Genomic DNA, 17,247 nt, shown 5'->3' on the forward strand with positions numbered 1-17,247 from the left:
CTCAGACCCTGACCTTGAGCAGTCGCTCTGCTTCTCTGAGCCCCAGGGTTTGTCCCTGTAACTGGAGTAAAAACGTTAGCCCTGCATTGCCTGGCACTTCACAGAAGCATTTCACAAATCACCTTTTCCTCTGTGATCCACTTCACGCAGCCTGGGGAAATTCAGAAACCTGCCCAAAGTCACAGAGCAAGTGGGCGCTGGAGCTGGGGTTGGTCTTCTGTCGTCCCTGGGGACCCCTCTGTCACCTCCCTTCCCATGTCCTTCATGGACAGTGGCTAAATGAAGTCTAAATTAATTTAATAAAATTAAATATGTGTTTCCTCACCAGCCACACTTAAGTGCTCTTCGGCCACAAGTGGCCAGTGGCTACTGTAGGGTCCACGCAGACACGGAGCATGCGTCCGACACTGTTGGTTATGGGGCCAGTTACCTGGTCTGTTGTGAACAGCAAGCGGGGCACTTGTGGGAACACTCTGGCGGGTGCCCTGGCGGCCCTCGCGTGGCTGCCTCGACTTCTGGGCTCCGGGGTCCAGCTCTGTTCCCAGCCCAGTGCCCTGTGACTGGAGATTGTTGGGTGTTGTCAGGCCGGCAAGAAGATTCCATAAATGACACGTGTGGCAGTGAAGTGGCTTAAGCACTCGTGAGGCCGGGTGCCTGTCCGTGTTGGGGGCGTGTTCGCCGTTACTCTTGGGAAGGATGGTCATATGTGTGTTGTGGGCCGCTGGTGTTAGCTTCCCAGGCGTCTGGAGCAGGTGGCACCTCTAGCCACCAGGGGGCAGCCTGGGACCAGGGTGGAGGCAGGCCTGGCACTCAGCCCAGGGTGGGAGGGAGCGAGACCCCTCCCACCTCGGGCTGTGCTGGAGGATTTCCAGCCAAGTCTAGGGAGAGTCCAGTGGGTCCCCAGGGGTGGGTGTGAGGAGCAGCAGGGGTGTGGAGCTAGACCTTGAGAAGAGCACCAGGTTTGCTGGGGTGGGGAGAGGGGCTTCACAAAGCCTCCTGGAGACCCTGGTGACGTGCGGCCCGTCCCCCACCCCAGGGAGTCCAGGCCGGATGGCCTGGGATGGCGCATGGTGTCCTCAGGGGTCAGGGGCTGTACCTACACTCTCTCCTAATCCTGACAAGTGTCTATCTGCTTTGATCCTGAGGGGATTAGAAACAGTGCTCGCGTCCTCCGTCCAAAAGTTGACACCTGCTCTGTGCCAGGCAGGTCCTGGGCCCTGGATGTGGCGGGAAGTGAGGCTGACGGAGGGATTTGACATTACCCAGTGTCATTGGTGGAGGCTTGGATGCAGTGGCCGGGAGGGCCCCACCGAAGGTGGAAACGAGCCGGGAGGGGTCTTCAGGGAGACCTGGGGCCTGGTCTGACGTGGGACTGGCGTGCCCGTTGCACAGAGTTGCGAACCTGCGGTCTGGGGGGGGCGCACGCTGGCCCGCGGTCTTTCCGGGGCACCAGCATCCCGGCCAGACCCGGAGAAGGGAGTTTGGGCACCGTTGAGCCCCTGTGGCGGGCGGGAGCCGTTGGTGGCATCCGGGCACCAACGCCCCACCAGGCCTTGGGTGCTGCTGGGCGGGTTTCACAAGCCTGGGCAGGGGCAGGCTTGGGCCACCCGGCTTCCGTGCGGCCCGGGGCAGGAAGAGCTGGTGGCTGATGTAAGCCCTTGCGCAAACCTCTGGCTGCCGGCTTCCGGAGCCTTCTACCCGCCTGCCTGCCAAGGAGGAAGCCTGGGGCCTAGTGGGGCCCAGAGGCCCTGCCGCCCAGGCTGGGGCCACATGGGTGTACTGACCGGCCACCATGGCCCTGGGTCCCGAAGGCTTGGCTCTGGAGTCTGGTGAGGGGGCTGGGTGAGGCTGGGCTGGAGCGTGGGGGGCTCCCCAGGCGCGGGGTGCCGGTGACGGCACATGTGGCCAGAAGGTGTCCTCCTCACTCCGGAGGACCAAGGCGGAGGCCCTGCCCCTTGCAGCCTTGGTTTCCCCGCGTGCACCCCAAAGGGAGTGGGCGGACATTCTGGCACCGGGTGCTCCCGGGAGGTAGTGAGTGAGCCCCTGTTGTACACAGACCTGCATACCGGTTTGTTGGGGACCGAGAGGCTGGACAGGGCTCTGTGAGCCCCCTGGGCGCTGGCCCCCCCGGAGTCACTTCTCTGGGTCACTGCAGACAGTACCTGCTTCACATGGATACGGAGACGGTAGCCCGAGGGGGCACACGGAGAAGGCCTTAGCTCCGGCTGGCCAGAGCAGGCTCCTGCTGGGTGCTTGGTGACCCTCATGCTCAGCTCTGTGTGCAGGCCTCTGCCCCACCTCCTGGGGGCGTTGGGGGAGGGTTCGGAATCGCCACAGACTGTGGGCTGCTGCCGTGTTGTTCTTGCTCAATTCATGCTTTCCTCCTCGCTACAGTTCTTAAGGGAGGCGTTAGTGTTCTCATTTTGCAGATAAGCAAACTGAGGCCAGGGAAGGGCAGTCCCCTGCCCAAGTATCACAGGCCTCCCTCTGGCCCGTGACCTACCTGGAGGCCTGCTGGGATCTTCCCCTGAAGGGTGGGGTGTATGGATCTTGAGAGCCAGAGCCCCTGGGTGGCCATAGTGAGGGGGCGTCCCTCCCGGCATGGGCCTGGCCAAGTGGGGCGTGGCAAGGGTGGGTCTTTCCACCCAGGCCCCCAGCACACTGTTCTCCCCAGCAGTGGCTGGCCACCGCACCCCCCATCTGAGGGACCTCGGGTGGGAGGCCTAGGGCTCTCCTTCTGGTGCTCTCGCCAATTCGCTGTAGCCCTGGGATGTTCGCTGGGTGTGTATTCCCGGTCGTGGCGCACTGGCTGTGGGACCAGGCACTTCCCAGCCCCCAACATCAGCTTTCTCATGCCTTAAATGGGCGCACGGTTCCTTCCACACCAGGCTGGCTGAGGCTGGCCGAGGACGACTCCTCAGAGCTCAGCAGGGTTGCTGTGGGGTCCTCAAGGAGGTCATTCTCTGACTTGGGGGATCCTCCCTGATCCAGGCGCTCAGAGCATGAGCAGGGGTTTAGACCCTGAGCCCCCCACCCCCCACCTCCTCGCTCTGTGGCCTCAGGAGGTCCCTGCCCCCAACTGTGCCTCAGCTTTCATCAGCAGGTTGGGGGGACCATACCCTCCTGCCGACCTCTGGGTGCCCTGGAGGCGAGGGCCTTAGATGGTGGTGGGCTTCCTTCTGGCTGTTCCTCTGGGGGCTGCCCTTGCAGGTTTTTCAAGTACTGGGTCTGGTTGAGGTGACAGGCTCGTCCTGAGCCCAGGGGTCTGGGGTGGGGCGGAAAGGTTTCTTTGGTGTTCCTGGCAGTGTCAGCTCTGAGAAGTGGGGGAGACATGGGGAACTCGGGGTGTTGGGCTGGGCAGTGGGGGCCTGGTGGGTGCCTGACAGCTGCCCCCCTTCTCTCTGCAGGCGAGGCCTTCTTGGGCAGCTTTGTGGCCAGCGGGATGGGGCCCTCAGCCTCATCCCATGGGAGCCCTGTGCCCCTGCCCTCTGATCTCTCCTTCCGCTCCCCTACCCCCAGCAACCTGCCTATGGTGCAGCTATGGGCCGCTCATGCCCATGAAGGTAAGGAGTGTGCCAGGTGGGCGGGGCTGAGGGCTACTGTCCCTGGCACCTCTCCATCCTTCCCACTCCCTTCCACCTCTGGTCATCTCTCCTGCGGTGGCTGGAGGTGGGGGGCAAGCCCTGGTTGTTCAGCCTCCCTGCTGTTTCTCAGATGCTCAGTGCTTCCTCTGGTCACTGCCACAGGGCCTTTGCACAAGTCATTTCCCTCTGCTGCAGCTCCTAACTTACCCACTGTTCATCCTTTAGGGCTCAGCTGACCCCCCTCCCCTCTCCCGCCTCTCACTTGTGAAGACAGATTATTTTCTTACCAGAGTGAGCTCTGAGGGCAGGGCTGAGTTTGTTCCGCTCATCGCTGTCTCCCTGGCGGCCCTCCATAATCACCATTGGAGCAATGGGACCAGGGCCATAGGGCTCTCCCTGGCAGTTCTTCAGTGGTGCTTGTAAATGTGGGCATCTGGGAGCCTTGCAAATCCTGGACCTCCCTGGAGCCTCACTTTCCCCTCTGTTGGTGAAGAGATAGGCCTGGGGGACCCTGAGCTCCTTCCCCACCTCTGGTGGCCGTTGGATGCTGGGTCCTGGGAGCACCCACTGCAGGCTGAGGGCTTTCCTGGGCTTTTCACGGCTCACTGTTGGCCCACGTCCTCCTCTGTGCCCGAGTCTCGCCAAGTACCCGTCATCCTGTGTACCTCCCATGGAGGGGGTGGTCCTGCCTCTCTAGGCCCGGGATTGTGGGCAGTCCTTTGGGGCTGGGGTCCCATTTGAGCCTCCTCCCACTTTAGCCAGCCAGGGCGGGGCTGGAGAGGCCTGAAGAGCAGACGCCGCCTGGTGTCTCTGTGCCACCAGCTTGTGCCTCTGCCCGGCCTGACTCCTTTTTCTCCCGTGTTGCAAACACCAGTAATGTAGGAACGGTTACAAACCCATGCACGCGCTGCGCAGCTGGACTCAGCGTATCCCCACGACCAGCTGTGAGAGAGGGACTGCTAGGTCTCTTTTCCAGACGAGACAGCACAGGGATCCCATGCGATGTTTCCAGGGCCAAAAGAGATCATGTGCATCAGGTGGTCTTGGTTATTCGGTGATTGTTGTTAACGCCATTATCAGGTGGTGCTCTGGGAGGAGCATGGGTCCTATGGGGCCAGGGGCAGGCCCTGGATCTCTGGCCTCAGAGGGAGCCACTCGGGGCACGCGGGACCTGCGTCTCAAGGACCTCTGATAGGCCTGTGGCCCGGGAGGACCCTCCCCCAGTGCCCCGTTAACCTGCCTGCTCGCCAGCCCGCCTGCCTTTCTGGGCCTTGCTGAGCGGCTCTTTGGGCCTCCATTCCCCGTGGGCCCTCAGAGGAGTCTCATTTCTTACTCTGTGGCTACCCTCCCTTCTTCTCTGTCCCATGAAGCCCTGATTCTGGGCAGCACCGGTGGGGAGAGACTAGGAGGATCCTCACCAGGAGGCATTCCTTCCTGGCCTGGGAGACCCGGCAGCTGCAGATGCTGGGTGCACTGATACTGAGAGCAGGCGAGTGACCTGCTCGGGCTCACACAGCAGAGAAGGGACTCATTAAATCAGTAAACGGCTCCACCGGGTCTGTGTTGGGCTGAGGTTAACCCAGTCCCAGTGACTTCCATTCAAAGTAAGGCTCCTCTGCTGTGTGACTTTGGGCCAGTGGGTCCTCCCTGAGCCTCTGTTTTCTTATCTATAAAGTGAGGATGTTAAGAGTATCTGCCTCACAGGGTTTTGTTGAAGTTTAAATGAGAATAACAAAGGCAAAGCAGTGGGCAGCGTTTGGCCTGTGGTTAATCTGTCATCACCGTCCCCTGCCTCTTTGGATCCATTCTGATCCTCTTTCTGGGGGATTTGAGAGCCCAAGCCCCTCGGGGCTGCCTGGGCCTGGAGGGAGGCTTGAAGTGCCAGGGGGTCTGGAGGAGGTGGGGGCAGGCCTGCCCTGGGGAGCTGGCCACAGATCTCAGGGCTCCCTGAACCAGGGGGCTGACAGCTAAAATATTTTATTCTCAAGAGAGGGATGGAAGGAAGTTCCTCGTGGGAGTCCGTGCGGTGGGACAATTCAGTTTTTCTCTCTTGCAGGCTTCTCCCACCTGCCCAGCGGGCTGTACCCCTCCTACCTCCACCTGAACCACCTGGAGCCCCCCAGCAGCGGGAGCCCCCTCCTCAGCCAGCTGGGTCAGCCCAGCATTTTCGATACCCAGAAAGGTATGATGAGGGGGCAGGAGCGGGGACGCTGGGCTTGGGGGGTAACTTCTGAGCGGTTTGTCTGGGGCCCCCCCACCACTACCCAGTATTCCAGGCAGCACCTGTTTTCCAGGCAAACACTGTTTTCTGAGACCCCTGCCCCTAAGCCCCGCCCCTAGCCTTCTGGTGCCTTCTAGTTGTGCTGTGCTCCCCGCCAGATCCTCTCAGGCCCCTAAAACAACTCTGGCCTCCACCCCTTTCACAGAGGACGAAACTGAGGCTCAGGAAGGGTAGTCAGTGGCCAGGGCGAGAGATTGTGAACTCAGGACCGTCTGTTTCCAGAGTCTGCCCTCCTTCTTGGCCTGGGGGTTACCGGGAGCCCCTCAGGGACCCCGCTTCGGGCTGGCTGGGTGGAGGGGGCACTCGCTCACGCCCCCACTCTCTCTTTCCCGCAGACGGCTTCTACCTGCCCGCCCCGGGGGCCCCGGGCGCCCTGCACTCTCACGCGCCCTCCTCCAGGACCCCGGGCAGCCACTCCTCCAGCGCCCCGGCCAAAGGCTCTTCACGGGAAGGTCCAGCCAAGGAGCGGGCGGGCCGCGGCGGGGAGCCGCCCCCGCTGTTCGGCAAGAAGGACCCAAGGGCCCGCGAGGAGGCTGCGGGGCCGCGCGGCGTGGTGGACCTGACCCAGGAGGCGCGGGCGGAGGGCCGCCAGGACCGCGGGCCCCCGCGCCTCGCCGAGCGCCTGTCGCCCTTCCTGGCCGAACTGGGGCCGCCGCGCGGGCCGGGCGCCGCTGCCGAGTGCAAGGGCAAGAATCCGCCGCCGCCGCCGCCGCCGCCGGCGCCGGCGCTGAGCCTCTGCAACGGTGCGGGCGACGCGGGGCTCCCCGCGCTGGTGGCCAAGGAGGCGGTGCGCCAGGACGAGAGCGCGCGGCTGCGGCGCGCAGAGGCCCTGCTGCCCGGGCCGTGCCCCTGCCCCTCGCCGCTCCCGCCGCCGCCCAAGGGCCCGCCCGCGCCCCCCGCCGCCCCAGCCGGGGCCTTCGCCGCGCCGCAGCCAGCGTCCGCCGGCGTCTATACCATCTTCCCGGCGGCGGCGGCGGCGGCGGCGGCGGCAGCGGCAGCGGCAGCAGCGGCGCGCGAGCCGGGCCGCGAGCACCGCGTGGTGGCGCCCACTTTCGTGCCTTCCGTGGAGGCCTTCGACGAGCGCCCGGGGCCCATCCAGATCGCGTCGCAGGCGCGCGACGCCCGGGCCCGGGAGCGCGAGGCGGGCAGGCCCGGCGTCCTGCAGGCGCCGCCCGGGTCCCCGCGGCCGCCCCCCGACCGGCCCGAGGCGCTCCGCGAGAAGAACTCGGTCATCCGCTCGCTCAAGCGGCCGCCGCCCGCGGAGGCCCCGCCGGCGCGGGCCGCGCGCGCCTCCCCGGACGCCCGGGCCTACCTCCCCGCCAAGGAGCTGCTCAAGCCCGAGGCCGAGCCGCGGGCCTGCGAGCGCGCCCCCCGCGGGCCCGCCGCCGCCCCCCAGCAGGCCGCCAAGCTCTTCGGCCTGGAGCCCGCGCGGCCACCCCCGCCCGCCGGCCCTGAGCCCAAGTGGAAGCCTTTCGAGCTGGGCAACTTCGCCACCACGCAGATGGCCGTGCTGGCCGCGCAGCACCACCACGCCAGCCGCGTCGAGGAGGAGGCGGCCGCCTCCAAGAAGGCCTACCTGGACCCCGGGGGCGCGCTGCCCCGCGCCACGGCCGCCTGCTCCAGGCCGGGCGCCGAAGTGCACGCCGCGGCGCACGGGCCGGGGGAGGCCTCGGCCATGCAGAGCCTCATCAAGTACAGCGGCAGCTTCACCCGCGAGGCAGTGGCCGTGCGCCCTGGCGGCTGCGGCAAGAAGAGCCCTTTTGGAGGCCTGGGCACCATGAAACCGGAGCCTGCCCCCACCACCGCGGGCGCCCCGCGCGCCCAGGCCCGCCTGCCACACCCCGGGGGCCCTGCGGCCGGTGGAGGCCGGCAGCTGAAGCGGGACCCGGAGAGGCCCGAGAGCGCCAAGGCTTTCGGGCGCGAGGGCTCTGGTGCCCAGGGAGAGGCAGAGGTGCGGCACCCGCCCGTGGGCATTGCGGTGGCCGTGGCCCGGCAGAAGGACAGTGGCGGCAGTGGCCGGCTGGGGCCTGGACTGGCAGACCAGGAGCGCTCCCTGTCGCTGAGCAACGTCAAAGGTGGGTCTTGGGTCCCACCTCTCACCTTCTCCACGCCCCGCCCTCGCTTCCCAACTCCTGTCCACATGTGCTTTGTCCTTCATTCACTTGTGGGCTGTGGCTACTGTTTAAAAGTTTATTGCTTTTTCCATTATGCGCACAGGAAAATGTGTAAAATGCAGGAAGGGAAGAAGAAGGAAAGGATTATTCTCTTTTCCCAACCTCCTGAACACTTTCAGCTCTTTCCCTGGATTCATTTTCCTTTGTGATGAGCTTGTACCTGCAGGGTTCCTAGAGCACACCCTGTGCTGGTCCCTGCGTTCTTCACGCTCACAGTGTGGGTTTTCTCCCTCTCCCTGTTGTGAAATCTTTATATAATTTTTTCACGGCCTCTACTGTTCTGCCTAGAGCACACACCATAGTTCAGCTAAGCATTCCTCTCATGGGCATTTTTTCCCCTTCTCTGATGTTTTTGTGTTTAGAACGTTGCGTTGAGTATTTTTGTGCGTTTCACCTTCCTGATATTTTGGGTCGTTTTCTAAGAATAGGTTCCTAGGAACAAGCTGGCTCTAAGTGTTCAGTCCTCATTCTTGGAGTAACTGCCTTACCTAGTTCATTGTTCCCTATACCTAGTGTGGGACCTGGCGCTTAGTAGGTGTTTTGGTAAATGAGCGAATGAGTGACCAAGTGTGATGGCTAGAAACTGGGTCCCTGTGTTCTCATGGGTCTTGACGTGTCCAGTACCTTAGTGCCTGAAAAAGACAATTGCTAATTTCGGTGGGGAAGAATGGTGTATTTCTTTAGGGTATTGGTGAAGTTGAATATTTTTCCAGAATGGGGTTGGTTGTGTTTCTTTTTGTCCCTTGCATACATGCTGTTGGAGTGGGATTTTGGAGGGTTGATATTTGTGGCATTTTTGTTGGAACTGTGGACTTGGTCTGCCCGTTGTTGAGCCAAGGACCCTTCCTACGGGTTGGGTGGGCACTGGGCTGTAGCCCCCACCTGGATGGTGTTTAGTGTGTTGTGGTGTGGGGTTGGGAGACTGGGGTAATGGCCCAGGAAGGCTGCTTCCCACTGTCCTTGCTCTTGTGACTTCGCAACAGTCAGCCTGGATTTCTTCTTCCCTGTGCCTCTGTTTCCAGTGTCTGGCCAGCTTCCCATACTCAGCCGGTTACAAGCTTAGGCTTCACCCACGTCCTGGGCCCCTGTCTCTGGCAGCCACGTGGCCCCCTTCCCTGCACCTCCCAGACTTTACTCCCGGAGGCTGCGTAGGCATCTCGGGTGAATGTCTCTTGGGACCGCATCCCTTTCTTGGTCTGGCCTCGCTGTGCCCACCTGTGCTGACTGCTGGGCTTTAGCCTCGTTCCATGGTGGGTGGCCACTGCCCTGTCCCAGCCTCCTAGACCCACTGTCTTAGCCCTGCTCTCCTGGGTGAGCCCAGTAAGGCACAGGGCTGCCCTGGGACTCCTGCTGGCCCTTGCCCCACACATTTGCATGCACACTGTAGCTGCAGAGGATCTTCATCCGGCCTAGAGTGAGTGACACTTCACGGATGTTTGTTGAATGACTGAGTCCATGGTTCTTTGTGGAGCCTGACCAGGGAAGCCTGTCCTCTGACCCAGGGGGGGCAGGCCCGAGGCACTGCCTCATTCTGGCATTGAAGGAGTGGATGACAGCCCTTGGTTAGACGTGGCTGGCTCGTTGGTGGACAAGCCCTTCTGCTAGGATAGAGGTTTGCACCCGGGCACCCCTCTGGGAGGCCAGAGATCTCTCTGGGTCCTTTCCCTGAAGGAGTGCTCGTGTGACATGGTGTCTCACCCCTGTTAGGGGCTCACAGTCCACAGGGTACCTGCCCGTGTCCACGCGGTCCTGTGAGAGAGAGAATGTGTGTTTGAGTATGTGTGAGAGAAAATGTATGTGTGTGAGAGCAGGCGTATGAGAGCGTGCATGTGAATGTGTGTGAGACCGTGTGAGCATGCGTGATGGTGTGTGTGTGACTGTGACAGTGTGACAGGGTATGTGTGACATGGAGCAGTTGACTGTGTGAGAGAATGTGTGTGACAGTGTGACCGTGTGAGGTGGTGTGTATGACACAATAGGTGTGACTGGAGTGTGAGAGAATGTGTGTGATGCTATATGTGACAGTATGTGTGACAGCGTGTGTGTGAGAGAATGTGTGTGCCTGTGTGTGATGGTGAGTGACTGACCGTGACAGTGTGTGACCGAGTGTGAGAGAGAACTGCGCGTGAGACAGAGGTGTGTGTGAGAGAATGTGTGTGAGTGATCCTGTGTGACTATGATAGTGCGTGTGACTGGCAGCGACAGTGTGCCCGTGTGTGACTGTAGCAGTGTGAGAGACTGTGTGACGTTACATGTGGCAGTATGTGTGACTGATTATGAATGTGTGTGACCCTGACTGTGTGACTGTGTGTGAGAGAATGTGTGTGAGAGTGACCCTGTGTGATGGTGACAATGTGACAGTGTGTCCGATAGTATGTGCAAAAGTGATGGTGTGTGTGACCATGACAGTGTGTGACTGAGTGACTCAGTGACACTGTGAGATGGTGACAGTGTGACAGTGTGTCCGATAGTATGTACAAAAGTGATGGTGTTTGTGACCGAGTGACTCAGAGTGACGCTGTGGGACGGTGACAATGTGACGGTGTGTCCAATAGTATATACGAAAGCGATGGTGTGTGTGACCGTGACACTGTGTGACTGAGTGACTCAGAGTGACAGTGTGTGTGACTGTGTGTGTGTGTGACAGTGTATGTGTGTGACAGAATGTGGGGAGGGAGGGAGGACCTGACGGGTTTGGGATGAGACATTCAGGCATTGGTCTGTCACTGTCAACCATTGAAAAGTAGGCACCTGGGTTCTTTTCCTTAACCCAGTTCCCGTTAGAAGTAGTGGTTTTTCCCAATACTGGCACCCTCGGGGGAGGGCAGGAGTTGGGGGCACCCCCTGGCCGAGAGGCTGGTCGTCAGCCTGCGTCTCCTGGTCTCTTCCCATCTTGCCTGTCTCCTTGAACTTCCGGGGAGAGCCTTCTGCTGGTCAGTGGATTCAAATCCGGCCTTTGCCTCATCAGCTGTGGGACCTTAAACAGGAGGCCTGAGCCTTCCGGGCCTTGTTGTCCACACTGACCATGCAGCTGCTGGGCACATAGTAGGGGGCTTCATAAACAGGCCTGCCTTGGCTTTGCTCGCGGTCAGCGTGTTGGGGTCTGAGAGCTGCTGACAGTGTCCGTGAGTCCTAGATCCTTTCGGAGAAATGCCCCCGGGGCCCACATGGGCCCAGAAATGGACCAAGGACAGGCATGACCTGCAGCCGTGAGCCCCACTGACCGGTGGCGCGTGCCCGGAAGCCCAGCACAGCTGCTGTCCTTCAGCGGGCGGCCAAGGGCAAACCCGGTTGTTAGGGGGAGCTGGCCCAGGCCCCCAGCAGCCCCCGCGCGGGAGGATCTGTGGCTCTCGCAGCGTCCCCCGTGGCGGGAGTGGGCCCTGCGGGGGTGAAGTGACTGGCCCAGGGTCCCTGGGCTAGAAGAGGCAGGCTGAGTTTGAACCCTCGGCCCAGGCCTGTGGCTCCTACCTCTTCCTCTTGCCTGTTGGCGTCACCTCTGTGGTGGAGGCATCGGGGGGCGGTGGGGGTACGCCTGTGTCGCCCCCGGCAGAGCTGGGGTCGTGCAGGTGTAAGCAGCAGTGATGGCCCCGGATCCTAGAGCGTGCTCAGGCAGCCTGAGCTGGTGGCAGCCACATCTGCCGGAATGCTCACGGAGGCCGCGGGAACCAGGCCTCAGTCCCGGCCTCAGCCTGAATTGGAGAGGCTGTGGCCGCGTGGCTCTGGGCCCCCGGGGGCAGGGCTGTAGATAGGTGACGACAGCTGTGCCCCCATTTCCCGAGCACCAGTCACGTGGCCGCTGTGTGCGAGGCGCAGGAGCCTCAGCGGTCAGGAAGACACTCGGACGCCGATCCCAGCCAGGAAAGCCTGCTTGTCAGGCAGTGGTGGGCCCTGGGCAGCATGCTTTGCCTTCCTGTGCCTCAGTTTCCTCATCTAGAGTGGAATGAGGGCTGGGACCCACCTCCTGGGTTGATGACCCCCGAGTGAATGCATGGAGAAGATCTAGGGTCCTCCCTGGCACAGAAGGGCTGGGGTGAGGTCTTGTGTCTCTGGGACCTGCCCCACAATGCCTGCCTCATGGAGGAGCTGATCTCCCACCAGCCTGGAACTCAGCATGGAAGAGTGATGGGCCCTTTGGGTACATAGGCTCATGGAGGAGGCAGATGGTGAACAACCAGCAAGCAGGATAGTAAGCACGTTGTGGTCAGTGCTGGGAGGGAGACAGATAAGGGAGCTTGACGTAGGAGAGGTGGTCAGGGAGGGCTTCCTGGAGAAGGGGGCGTTTAAGCTTAAGCTTAAACTTAAGCTTAAGCTTTGTCGGGAGAGGCAGCCAGGTTTGTGGTGGAAGATAGGGCCTGGGATGGGAAGCCACGGAAGCCCTGAGTGGTTGGTGACAGCTACGGCAATGGAGAGGCATCGGGCCAGAGGACAAGGGACTTGGAGCCAGGCTACTCTGTGGGCACTTGTCCCTTTCGGGGACTCCAGGAATTAGTGCCAAACCCTGTCCCTGAATCCAGGGTGGCCCAGGGCGTGCGAGGCCATCTCCTTTGGGAGAAGGAAGCTGGGGCACACATGCTGATTTCCCAGCCCAGCCACAGGACTCCGGGTGGCCCTCCCCACTTTGGCCCTGCCTGAAGCCCGGGCTGCCCTTCTGGACCTCACTACCCCGGGGGATCCCTGAACAGGGCCCCTTCCAGTCCCTTCGTGAAGTGGCCAGGGGGGCTCAGGGTCCCTTTGGATATAGGAACCACATTGACACTGGAGGCCAGGGGCACGCTGGCTGGGTCTCACCCCAACCTGGCCGTGACATTGCTCTGTCACCGAGGGCCTCTCCCCTGCCTGCCACAGGCCGGGAGGGCTTGCAGAGACTTGGAGCTGGCGCACACGACGTCTGCTCAGTGCCTTGGCCGAGCGCGGCCCGCCTGAGTGATTTAGTGGGTGGCCAGGGATGTACCTTGGTGTCCCACGGGGGCAGGCTGTGAAGCCATGCGCTCTCTTGCCCGCCCTCACTCCTGCCTGGCCGCTGGATTGCCCCCGTTGTTGGCATGGCTCCGCTGAATGCTCCCCGCGCTTGCCCTCGTCCTGGCCCACCCCTGGAACTTCGGGCCATCCTCCCGGTGCTTTCGCTGTCCCCATGTGTCCAGCCGCCTCTGGGACGTGCCCTCGCCCCAGTGCTAGGCTGCTGGCTGTCCCCCTGTGGACTTGGCCCATGGGCACGTGGGCTTCAGTCGCCGCCGTGCCCTCTCTCGGGGCTCCTGCCCTTTTGTCTTGGGGCTGGCAGGCTCCAAGAGAACGGAGCTCCAGGCTCCCTGGAAGGACAGGGAGAAGCCCTTAGACCCTTGAACCTCTCCTGGCGGCTCTGTTCTTTGCTAGCTCCTGGTTTTGGGGGTACAGAGGGGAGAAATGAAGGGGAGATGCCCGATGGCAGCATTCCAAGTGGGGTCCTTGCCCACGAGGGCCACGAGTGTGGGGCCGCTGCTGGACCCCTTGCCTCCTGCAGAGTGGTCACACCTGCGTGCGGGGGGGCGTGGGGGGCTGGGAGTGGCCTCCTTCCCGAGCACGCCTCCCAGTGCCGCCGCGTCTCCCAAGATGCGGGTGAGAGAGCCCCAGCCCCAGTGCGTTTCTCTTTTGAGAAGAGCCTCAGGTGCTTTCTGTGTGGCCTCTGCCTCCGGCCACTGCTGCCTCCGGCCACTGCTGCCTCCCGTGCCCCAGCCTGGCCGTGTCCCGAGTTCTGGCTCACTGAGGAAGAGGGGCTGGGGCAGGAGCTGCAGGACGGTGGCAGGGTGAGGGGAGACAGAGCAGTTGGTGGGTGACCTCCAGGGGCTCCTGCCCCCCCCACCCCCCTTTAGTTCACTGACTGAGTGCCAGGCTGGGCTCGGGGACCCACGCCTCCTGTGCTCTGAGGGGTCTCGGGGGGGCTGGGCAGCTCGTGGGAGGTGCAGCGGTCCCAGCCTGGGTGGGTGGTGCATGCTGGGCACCAGGGCAGGGACGGGGGAGCCCCAGTGGCAGCTCCCACGTTTTGCACTCACCTCCACGTGGATCGTGTTTTCTCTGGTTTTATTTTCCCGTGTTGATTTTAGAGAGATGAGCCGCATGTCTGCAGCAGCCAGAACCGTCATGGGACCCCAGTGGCGCTTTAGGGTGGCGGCTGATTTCCCTGGGACCTGGGTCTGGCTGTGCCGCTCTTGTGGCTGGGGGGCTTCCCCTCCATCCTACCCACCCTGCCCCCAGCGTTTGGCTTGCTGTGCTGGCGGGGGCTCCCCGTGCGAGTTACAGAGAGGCCCTCTGCGGGCCGGGGCGGGGGGTGGGGGGCGCCTGGTGCCGAGGACGTCTGGCCAGGTGGGGGGGGGGCTAGCTGCGGCCCTGGGCTCGGGGCTCACCGCCTGCCCGCCCCCCTCAGGGCACGGCCGAGCCGATGGTGACTGTGGGGACGAGAGAACCAGGCAGCGGGAGGAGCGGCTGTTGGGGGCGCGGCTGGACCGGGACCAGGAGAAGCTGCTCAGGTGAGGGCTGGGGAGGCTGCCCGGGGCCGGGGCGGGGTGACCATACGTGGGCGCTCGGCGTCTTGTCCCGAGAGCGGGAGCCGCCCCGGCCCATGACCCTGACCCTAGGCCAGATGGCCCCACAGCCCCTCTCCAGCGAGTGTGGGTCTCCCCTCCTGCGGGACGCCCTCGGGGCCCTTTTTTTCTGAGCCAGAGCTTGTTCCTCTTTATGCTGGGTGTCTGCTGGGTATTCGGGCTGACACCCCTTCTCTCCTACATCCCCCCCCCCCCCTCCGGCCCACAGGGCTGTTGCCAATGCCTGTTTCCCTTCCAGAGAAAGTAAGGAGCTGGCTGACCTGGCCCGCTTGCACCCCACCAGCTGCGCTGCTAACGGCCTGAACCCCAACCTCATGGTGACTGGTGGCCCATCACTGGCAGGCTCCGGGCGCTGGTCCGCCGACCCTGCAGCACACCTGGCCACTCACCCCTGGCTGCCCCGCTCGGGCAGCACGTCCATGTGGCTCACTGGACACCCCTATGGTAAGTGTGGGGGGTGGGCGACCTCACCCTTATCTGGTGGTTGAGGATAGAGTGGGCCTGACGTGTTTCTTGCCCGGAGCTCGGGGCTGGGGGCTGGTGCCGGGGTAGGACTGTGGGACCCACGCCCAGAGCTGGCTGCTGTCTTCCTTTGGCTAGGGCCTGGGCCTCGCGCTTCCTCTCCCCACACCTCAGCGCCCTTGTGTGTCTGAAGAGGGCGGTTACTATGACACCCTCCTTGCGGGGGTCCCTCCGCTGAGCCCACTTGGAGGTGGTGCCCAGGGGTGGGTGGCTGTGGACATGCTTGCAGCCTGTCACCCCTCAGCTTCCTACATGGAGGCCTCAGGAAGTGGGGGTCTGGGGAGCGGACGGAAAGGGGTGGGCCTGGGCCCCTGGCCCCTGGCATTGACGCGGGCCTGGGTCTCTCCTAGGCTTGGGCCCACCACCTCTGCACCAGGGCATGGCCCCTGCCTTCCCGCCTGGCCTGGGGGGCTCCCTGCCGTCGGCCTACCAGTTCGTGAGGGACCCCCAGTCGGGGCAGCTGGTGGTCATTCCCAGCGATCACCTGCCTCACTTTGGTAAGTGGTGGCCTTTGGGTGGGGGCAGTGGCCGTGGTAGCCTCACCTGGAGAGACTGACCCAGATGCCAGGGGCCTTCTTGGGGAGGGCTGTCGACCCAGAAGAAGGGGGTTAGGAGGCAGACCGGGGCTTCAAGGCTGTTCTGATGTCTGTGGTTTCCCCGTGTCATAAAGCCATCGGGATCCTTGTTTTTTGAGCTCCTACCCAGAACCAGTGCAGGCTTTCCTGAGGCCTGGGCCCCCCCCACCCTGGTGCCTCCCATCCCTCAGGAGTCCACTTGGCAGACCACTGGGTGTGGGGGGAGGAAGGGCTTGGAGTCCCCGTGTTGGCACGCTCCCGCTGTAAGGGTCCTCCTGGGACATCCCACCTGGGGTGTGGACGGGGGCCTTTGTCCCCTGGGCCTGGGAGGTGGGTGCAAGAGGGAGGCCCGGGCCAGCCCTGCCCCGCCTCTAGAGTGGGCCGACGGGGGCGCTGGGCGGCGGGTGCAGCCTCACTGTGCGTCCTGCCCCTAGCGGAGCTGATGGAGCGGGCCACGGCACCCCCACTCTGGGCCGCCCTGTACCCGCCGGGCCGCGGCCCCCTGCACCACGCCCAGCAGCTGCAGCTCTTCTCCCAGCAGCGCTTCCTACGGCAGCAGGAGCTCCTGTACCTGCAGCAGCAGGCGGCCCAGGCCCTGGAGCTGCAGAGGAGCGCCCAGCTCGTGGTGAGTGGGGGAGGGGGTGGCCACAGGGGGACCTGCCGCAGCCCCCCCGGGATGGAGAGGCAGAAACTCAGCGGTTATGAACTGTGAGGGAGAAAAGATGGCAGGGGCTGGTGGTCAGGGAGGGCCACCTGGAGGGGGGAGCATCTGCCCACAGGCCCGAAACAGTGGACCATGGACAAGCCCTTCGGGCAGAGGGAACAATGTGAGCAAGGCCCAGAGGCGGATGGAGGCTGGCAGGGGCAGGGTGCGGGGAGCGGCGGGGAAACTGAGGCAGGAGAGGCCGCCTGCTGGACTGGGGAAGTTTGCATAGGACGCTGAAGAGATGCTAGGGCTCTGGCTGTTTCCTGAGCCCAGCCTGACCTCCTCCTCGGACCTGCTGGCCGGGCTGCCCACTCCGCGGTCCCGGCTCCCTTCTCAGCCTGGCGCTGGCCTCTGACCGCCACGTGGACTGATCCCGTAAGATGGGAGACACAAGGGGTTCCCTGTGTGGGTGGACTCCTGAAACCCCGTGGCCCTCCTGCCTCCTTGCAGGCATTCCGGGACATCTGTCCTCTGCTTGGCTTTGTCCCTTTTCCTTTGTGCAGTGGCCACTCCAGAGGAGTCGGCCGAGGTGGCCCAGGCAGCAGGCAGGGCCCGGGGTTTGAACCTCAGCTCTGGCATACCTGGCTCTGTGCCCTCGGGTATGTGACTTCAGGTCTCTGAGCTTCGGTTTCCTCCTTTGGCAAGTGGAGATGCTAGTAATCCTGCGTCATTAGGATTGTTCAGTGAGATTTAATAATCAGGAGAAATTTAATAATCAGGCTGGTGCTGGGAGCATTTCTTCCCAGTGTGTTTTCTCTGTTGACGGCCTGGCTCCCTGGCCCCCCCTCCACCTCCCCCATGAGCGCTGGCTGTCCTCAAGCAGCCCCCTC

At 63.0% G+C, this 17,247-nt stretch overlaps 1 protein-coding gene across 6 annotated transcripts in view; it reads left to right on the forward strand.

Annotated features, from left to right (window-relative positions):
• TNRC18 (trinucleotide repeat containing 18) overlaps positions 1 to 17,247 on the forward strand; it is an 84,954-nt gene that overhangs the window by 18,543 nt on the left and 49,164 nt on the right. For 4 of the 6 annotated variants that reach the window (XM_088016747.1, XM_028088549.2, XM_088016746.1 and 1 more), the window contains exons 2-8: positions 3,408 to 3,563; positions 5,641 to 5,766; positions 6,201 to 7,940; positions 14,437 to 14,539; positions 14,853 to 15,058; positions 15,487 to 15,633; positions 16,146 to 16,336. In XM_088016747.1, coding sequence (XP_087872873.1) covers positions 3,443 to 3,563; positions 5,641 to 5,766; positions 6,201 to 7,940; positions 14,437 to 14,539; positions 14,853 to 15,058; positions 15,487 to 15,633; positions 16,146 to 16,336 — 2,634 coding nt within the window. In that variant the 5' untranslated portion in view covers positions 3,408 to 3,442. Of the gene's footprint in view, positions 1 to 1,697; positions 1,830 to 3,407; positions 3,564 to 5,640; positions 5,767 to 6,200; positions 7,941 to 14,436; positions 14,540 to 14,852; positions 15,059 to 15,486; positions 15,634 to 16,145; positions 16,337 to 17,247 lie in introns of those variants that run through there. The other 2 variants (XM_028088550.2, XM_028088551.2) reach the window with 2 other exon arrangements.

The sequence above is a fragment of the Eumetopias jubatus genome, unplaced genomic scaffold (assembly GCF_037043125.1).
Source record: "Eumetopias jubatus isolate StellerSeaLion01/CBP00866 unplaced genomic scaffold, mEumJub1_p1.0 scaffold_12, whole genome shotgun sequence".
In the NCBI taxonomy this organism is placed as follows: domain Eukaryota; kingdom Metazoa; phylum Chordata; class Mammalia; order Carnivora; family Otariidae; genus Eumetopias; species Eumetopias jubatus.